The sequence below is a fragment of the Silene latifolia genome, chromosome 6 (assembly GCF_048544455.1).
Source record: "Silene latifolia isolate original U9 population chromosome 6, ASM4854445v1, whole genome shotgun sequence".
In the NCBI taxonomy this organism is placed as follows: Eukaryota; Viridiplantae; Streptophyta; class Magnoliopsida; order Caryophyllales; family Caryophyllaceae; genus Silene; species Silene latifolia.
The window spans coordinates 9,733,028-9,741,514 of record NC_133531.1 but is presented as its reverse complement, the minus strand read 5'-3'; the positions used below and the strand labels follow the sequence as shown (position 1 = coordinate 9,741,514).

At 38.7% G+C, this 8,487-nt stretch overlaps 1 protein-coding gene across 1 annotated transcript; it reads left to right on the top strand.

Annotated features, from left to right (window-relative positions):
* Positions 1–4,351: 4,351 nt before the first annotated feature.
* LOC141587500 (uncharacterized) lies at positions 4,352–7,166 on the top strand. Its single transcript, XM_074408982.1, has 4 exons — positions 4,352–4,817; positions 4,867–5,141; positions 5,937–6,515; positions 6,858–7,166. The coding sequence occupies exons 1-4, from the start codon at positions 4,352–4,354 to the stop codon at positions 7,164–7,166; spliced, it is 1,629 nt and encodes a 542-aa protein (XP_074265083.1).
* The last annotated feature ends 1,321 nt before the right edge of the window (positions 7,167–8,487 follow it).

The window sequence follows — 8,487 nt, the reverse complement described above, 5'->3', positions numbered from 1 at the left end:
CCATGACCAGATTCGAAATATAACTCATATTAACCTATTTACCCATTTAAATACGATTTTAATTTATAAAATTCATATTTCGAGCAAAACAACTTATTTTAACATGAATTTACAGGCCATCAGTAGATAATATATGTGAAAACATATCCAAAAATCACTGAAAAATTCGAAGTTTAGCTATTTTTCGTCCAAAAATGACATTTTTATCATAAAAATCACATTTTAATGCCAATAATATATAAAATTGAACAATAAAATCCATAAATAAACCAAAATGTCCTAAAAATCATTTAGGACCAGAAACTTTTAACATGCAAATTTATTTTTAGGTTTATCTTCATAAATCCAAATTAATTAGTTTTGTATGTTAATCTTATAACTCGGAAAAAACATAAACCGATTTGCATGCAAACAACCTAAGGCTCTTGATACCGCTTGTTAGGATTCAATAATCTCATAAGTTTACATATTCATATATGAATCAATTTATTTGGTCATAAAATAAATACAAGATCTTATGCATGCAAACTTAATAAAAGGAGATGGAAAAATCAATTTCTCACCATCTTATTTCCGGTCATTTGGGCACCAACAAGATCTCCTTCTTGTTAGTTCTTGAGCTTTCCAACAATGGATGAAAAAAGGTTCAAATTAGAACCTCTCCCAAAAGTATATACCCAAGGAATACCCTTAATAACCAATATTATTATGATCTAGTAACAATATTAGTCTTATTTTAAAATGACACAAAATATTAATTTGTTCTCTCTTATTTTGGTCAAGAGAGAAGAGATTTGTGAGATTTTATTTCTCTAAGTATTTCCACAAATTGTAGAGAGAATTTGATTTTCTTACACTAGAAAAACATATAGTGAGTTGTGAATGAATAATGGAGGAAAACCCTCTAACCTTTTCCTTAGAAAACCGGTTGGCATGGGTGGAGGGGAGCCAATGCATGATGCTCATTTTCTTCCCAAGAAAAATAGGTTTGCATGGCTACTATTAGGCTTTAATCATTGTGTTTTCTCTTATTAAAATAATCAACACAATTTATCCACTAATACTCCCTCTAATATTTCGATATATACAAAATAAAATGGAAGGTCCATTTTATTTTGTCATTTGTCAATTGTGACATATGTGACATGTTACTTGACATGTGAATTTGTAATGTATTTTTAACATATTAAAAATCAACATACTCATAAAATATGTCATATACAAAATCCATTAGTAATTCGTAATCACTTGTACCAAAATGGTTTATTAAATTATAAATTACAAGGTCTTGTATTTATAATAAATTATTCATTCAATTTCAATTGTTTCGTAAACAATAATTTTAAGTAATAAAACAATTCGATTACTTACTAGACCGTATCTCATTTAATCAAATTACAATAAGACACGTTAACTTTACTCACAAAATCATCCGTCAATTTTAAGCAATTTAATTAACTCGTATCGACATACGATTAATTAAATAATCAATTAAGAGTATTTTCCTATAGGTATGACCTAAGGGGATCAACTGATCACCACCGTCGCACGACAGTAATGTCAAACTCTAGTCAGCCAATCATTACCGATATGTGTGGACCAGTTGACTGTAAAATATTACTTCCCACATGTATTCTTAAAATGAGACTTAAACATGTGATTATCATGATCGACAGTTGTGATCGCATTATTGTCGGAGGACACATATTCCAACAGAAATTAGGGCATTTAGGTTCGCTTGGGTAAATTGAGGAAGAAAAAAGGGTTAACAAGAGATGGGTGATGATAATGGTCAAGGTTTATGCCTAATTTCTTAGTCACCTTAAGTTCATCGACAAGTTATCACTTATTTTAGATAAACTAATTACAAACATGACATAAAGACCATCCAATAACATGAGCACCAAGATAGGTCAAACAGTTCAAGGAAAAGTTCAAACTTTCATTTAAACAATTCAACAAACACTTCATATGCATGAGAGTAAACACCAATTAATCACCCAAATTAAAGTGTTAACAACCCAAATTCATCCCCTTTAATTACCCACGTTCCTCCTAAACCCAATATAATTGGTACAATCAAGGACAAAACTTGTATCGTCGACAAAAGACTGAGTAATCATAAACCATTAAAAAACTGGTAAAAGTACAGGAATGAGGAACATTCAGCTGAAGTATCTGAATTAGTGTACGACCGAGGAGTGTGAAATGAGTAACTCAGTGAAACCTGAAATGGAATACAATCTGAACCGAATCAAAACAAAACGATTCCATGTAAGGTTTAGCTGACTTAAATAACTATTAACGATTCCAACCAATTCCTAAGAATTGAGGGGAGTATTAAAGAATGAGGATGTTTTACAACCATACATTGTGATCATTAGTAATATTCACTCGGACTAAGGATCAGACGGAACCGGACCATTTAACCCGCATTAAATCGGGCCGTATTTATTTGGTATGGTCCACGATTCACCTATTTACTTACTTTGGTCTTCGGTCCGGTCCTGAACCATATCGAATGGACTGCGGCCGGACCATGGACCAAACTTATATAAAAAAAGAATCTTTAAAATCGTAGTCTTTTTTATTTTATTTTACACTTTGTTTACACCTATTATAAGATATTTAATTATATACCTAAATCTAGTAAAAATATAATGTTATTCATTTTGATCTTTTCAAACTTCTTGAATTCTAATTTTATACTCCCTCCTATTCTATATATTCTTCCCTATTTCCTAAAACGGATTATTCAGGTTTTCTTCCCCTTTCTTATTTTGGAAACTTTTACTCTTATTTTATTCATTTCTCTCTCCTATCATCAAACCCCACCCAACACTTTTACTCATATTTTATTACTTTTCTTAAAGTTTTGGCCCCACCATTCCTTATTTAACTCACAATTATTCATCCCTCTCTCTAATCACCAAACCCCACCCAACTTTTTACTCTTATTTTATTACTCTCCTTAATTCCCGTGCCCATAAACAAGGGGAAGAATACATAGAATTGGAGGGAGTATGTTAAACCATGTCAATGACAATCATATTTGGTCCATCACTTTGGCCCGATCCGATCTAGTCCACGAGTTTTTTCGATCCACACTGGACAGGACCAATATGAATATTGCCCGGTTCTTGGTCCACCTTTAAACCCTTATTTGGTGTTCGGTCCAGAGAGTTTGATCCGATCTAGTCCAGTCTCGGACAAATAAACACCCCCAAAAGAACTTCAATCACTTTTTTTTTTTTATCATCTCATGATTTTCAGTTTTTCATGAGAGAGGATGTACCTTCAATTGATGCTACTCTCAGGGGGCAAGTCCAAAAATATATTTATGGTGTAGCGAAAATAATTATAAGAATACTAATTAAAGATAATTTTTTATCCATAATGTATATGTAAATACTTAATTGTCTACATTCATATTTTTCTACGCGCAAAGGTAAAGGAGTTATGAATGATAAAAATCACAAGATGGCATTGTCAAAGAATGGAGTAAAACTCCTAGTTTCGGTTAGTTATATACATTATGTAACAATTTTACATTAATTAAATATGAGATATACCGAGGCAATACAACCTCATTTTCATATACCTAGTAACCAACCAAAGGGTAATAAACAAAAAACCACATATAAAGTGTGTCAATTTATGATACTCGTAATATTTTTATTTAATAATCGTATATGAGAATTTGTGAACAAAAAATTAGGCCCAGTGGTAGAAGTAATTCTATTTTCCAAGGTCCTATTGAAAATAAATCAACAGTGTAATGAAGAAACGTGAAGCGGAGCAAGATATTTCGTTGATGATTGAGCGTCTTCAATCTATCGCCATTGATCTCAAAACAAGGAAGCATAGGGGAAATAAAGAGAGGTGGGAGCAGGCAGGGGAACAGGATACGCGTGACAAGCAACCTGTAACACCAACTGTGATGATAGTGAAGAAGGAGTGCGCTGAAGACGTGGGAATGCGTACTGGTGCACTTGGGCAGGGGACAAATTTTGAGGGAGCAGACTTAGTGCAGCAGGGAACGGATGGGGACATGGGACAAGATGGGAGGTGGAGGCAAGAAGAGGGAGTGGAAGAAATAGGCGAGGGTGGGGGGCAGAGATACGGCTGTTGAAATGGGAGTGCTGAGTGGCGGTAAACGGGCTCGGGGTGAGGAGGATGAGAGTGGAGGTGAGAAACGTTTTAAAACTTTTTTTTGACTACCTGAGGCGGAGGTTGAGGGTGCTCAACCCAGCCAGGCCCAATGAATCTCTTAAGTCTTAATTGTCGGGGATTGGGCAACCCCGACACGGTGAGTGCCCTCCGTACTCTTGTACGAAGGGAAGCCCCGGCCATGATGTTTTTATGCGAGACGAAACTTTGTGGTCGTGATATGAGGCGGGTTAGGGAGAGGCTAGATGGCTACAATGGGATAGAGGTGGATAGTATAGGAAGATCGGGGGGTCTTGCGTTTTTATGGAAGAAAGAAGTGGACTGTAATTTTGTCTCAGCTTCACTTCATCATATGGATTTCCATGTACGGGAAGAAGAGAAAGAGTGGAGGGTTACTGGGTTTTATGGGTGGCCAGCTGTTTCAGACCGTCACCTTTCTTGGGATCTTCTGAGGCTTCTCCGTGGGCAGTCCTCGCTACCATGGGTTTGTGTGGGAGATTTTAACGAGATTCTGTTTTCAACTGAGATGAAAGGGGGTAGTCGTGCTCAGTGGCAAATGAACAATTTTCAGGCTGCGATTGATGAATGTGAGCTGAAGGATGTTCATTGGGAGGGTTATGCTTTCACTTTTGATAACGGACAAGCAGGTACGGCGATGCAGACTGGACCGTGCTCTTTGCTCTGAAGCTTGGTTAGATTTGTTCCCATATGCGAAGTTGATTAATCTTGATCGAGAATGGTATGACCATGTCCCGGTCAAATTAGCTTTTGATAGGAGGGAGATTGGAGGTAAAACTAGAAGTCGATTTCGATTTGAGCAGATTTGGGTAGGGGAGGAGGGGTGTGAAGAAGCGGTGATTAAAGGGGTGGAACAAGGAAATGGTGATCTTGCTTCCTCTTTACGTGGGTGTGCTAAGGAGCTTCAAGCTTGGAAAAAAATCAATATAGGAAAAATTAATAGGTCGCTGGAGGTGAAAAGAAGACAATTGGCGCGGCTCAATGAGGGAGATCGATCTGAGGAAGCGGTGACTCGACGGCGTAAATTAATTTCGGAGATAGTTGGCCTTTATAAACAAGAAGAACAATATTGGCGGTAGAGATCGCGAGCTTTATGGCTACGGGAGGGAGATCGAAATACCAAGTTTTTCCATTCTAGAGCTGGGAAAGAAGGAGGAAAAATCATATAAGGGGTCTGATCGATGACGATGGCCGCGAACATACTGGCGATGAAGTTGTTGCACGGGTTGCCAATGACTATTTTCAGGATTTGTTTACTTCGGCTAATCCCACTGATTTTGATGACGTCTTGCTTGGACTCGAGGGGCGAGTCACTGATCGAATGAATCGACTATTGCAAATGGAATACAGTGAAACATAGATTGTTTAGGCCCTTAATCAAATGCACCCTTTGAAAGCACCGGGTCTGGATGATACGAATGGTATTTTCTTTCAGTCTTATTGGCAGGTTATTGGTCCAAATGTTGTGAGTACGGTTCTTGGAATTTTGCGGGGGGGAGACTTCGCCGAGTGAGCTGAACAAAACAAATATTGTCTTAATTCCAAAGAAGAAGGCGCCGGACAAAATCCGCGACTTCAGACTGATCAGCTTATGCAATGTGGCTTATAAATTGGTTTCGAAAGTGTTAGCTAATCGTCTGAAGCTTTTCCTGGGGGAAATTATTTCGGAAAATCAAAGTGCCTTTACTCCTGGACGCTTAATATCCGATAATATTCTTATTGCTTTTGAATGTTTCCATTATATGAAGAATAGCAGACTGACTGAGGGACATATGGCGATTAAGCTTGACATGGCTAAGGCTTATGATAGGGTGGAGTGGAGCTTTCTGCATCGAGTGTTACTGACGATGGGTTTTGACCGCGGTTGGATACAACGGGTGATGGACTGCGTTTCAACTGTCACTTTCCCCGTCCTCATAAATGGAACCCCATCTGACGAGTTTCGGCCGATTAGAGGGTTGCCCCAAGGAGACCCGTTGTCTCCATATCTCTTCCTTTTATGTGTTGAGGCTTTATCTAATTTAATACGACGTGCAGTGGAGCGGAATGCGTTACATGGGATACGTTTAGCCATTTCGGCTCCGGTTGTCTCACATCTCCTTTTTGCAGACGATAGTATATCTTTCACTCGAGCTATTATCGAGGATGCAGAGGTCGTGAATAATATTTTGCGAATGTATGAGAGGGCCTCGGGGCAACTTGTGAGTCTTGATAAGACGACTGTCTCATTTAGCAAGGGAGTGGATAGGAGAAGGTGTGATGATGTGGCTGCGGTGTTGGGCGTGGTGCAGGTCGAGGAGCAAGCTTGTTATTTGGGCTTGCGCACGGTGATTGGTCGATAAAAAAAAGTCATTACAGACATTATTCGTGATAAGCTCTGCAAAAGGCTACAAGGATGGCGCGGAAAATTTTTGTCTAGGGCGGGTAAGGAGATTCTCATAAAGGTTGTTGCCAATTCGCTCCCTACCTATGTGATGAGTGTTTTTAAAATTCCTACAAATTTTTGCGATGAACTGAGATCGATAGTGGCTCGTTTCTGGTGGGGGCATGATGAAAATAAACGCGGTATCCATTGGGTGGCATGGAGGAAACTGACTCGGTCTAAGGGTGTGGGTGGTATGGGCTTTCGTGATTTTCGGCTCTTCAATCTTGCTTTACTTGGTAAACAGGCATGGCGACTAATTACTAACCCGGATAGCCTATGGACTCGAATTATGAAAGCGAAGTATTTCCCGGATGGTGAATATATGACGGCGGTTTTGGGCCATAATCCCAGCTATACATGGCAGAGTATACTCGAAGCTCGGTCAGTTTTGGAGCAGGGGCTTAGGCGGCGTATGGGGGACGGGATGGACACGAAAGTTTTGGATCATGCGTGGGTTCCAAATTCGCAGACGGGCCGAGTTATTTCACCATGTGGTCCGGGGTATGAAGGACTGCGGGTTGGGGAGCTGTTGATGCTGAATGGACTTAATTGAATCAACCTGAAATGAACCGAACTGAATTGAACATACTAGAAATGAAAATAAGTCTAAAAAATAGGTTCTTAGTGTTAAATTTGATATGTTTGACTTAATAATGGAGTAAGTAAAGTAACTAAATAATTTTTTAAAATACTTCCGTTTAAAATAACTAGTCTTGACAATGACGCTACCTAGAGCCGGGAAGTCTGACACTACCCGAATCCGAGCAAAATCGACCCAACAAAACCCAAAAATATTGCAACACGAGATCGACCAGACCCGACCCGATGACGATCCGTAACCCGACACGGCCCGATGATCAATGACCTAAATCCAAACCAAACGCGACCCGATACTTACTTGACCCGATTAAATTAATGACCCGACAAATGTTAAGCTTAATATTGATCACAATGAAAGTGATTTTGTGTTTAGAGTGTTGCGTCTGACTTGATATTGAAGTAATTAAACCCAATAATGGTTAAAACTAAATTTAGAGGTAAAAAAATTGAAATTGTGCGATTAAGTAACCAAACCCTATAATATCCTGACCCGATGCATCACTTGACTCGAAATTGCCCGATCTGATGATAGCCCGAACCCGACCCGATAGGGTAGGCGGACCTGATATGACCCGACCCAACATAGCTCGACCCAAACCTAGCCCGACTGAGCGATTGCCACCTCTAAATCCCTAAACCAAATCTTACTCGATAATCCGAATGACCTAACCCAACCCCGACTCAAACCCACTTATTTAACTCAATCTTCACTTTTGTTTGACTTCTATAAGCCTCCATCCCTGAATTCACAAAAAGTCTCAATAACAGTTAACACCTCTAAAAATGCACATTTATGTTAACATCCCTCTCCAAGACCCCACCTTTCTTTCCCCATTATACCACATAATCATGGATCAACATATTGTCCCCCGTAATGCTCGCCGTCTGGTGCTTTTCCGTGAGTTTAAAGAGGCAGAAGCCATAGTAGCTGCCATACGACAGTATTATCTTGTTCGTGGGTTGAACTTTAACACGATTCACGAGCTTTTACTCCCTAGAAGCCTCGGGTTACAACTCTTACTATCACAATCTAGGAATGAATTGTTTGGAGGTCCTGCTGTGAGAGATAATCCTGCCCGAATGCGAATGAACCTACACGTTGTTTCTTGTTCTTGTTGTTTTCTATCTATTTTGTTTTAGGTTAGAGAATTTGTTTATTGTTAGTAATTTCAATGTTTTCTTGTACTTTTAGAAAAGAATTATTACACATTCTCTGGTTGATTACTACATAAATTACTACATAAGACGAGATTCGAAGAGGTTTATGTTTGAGA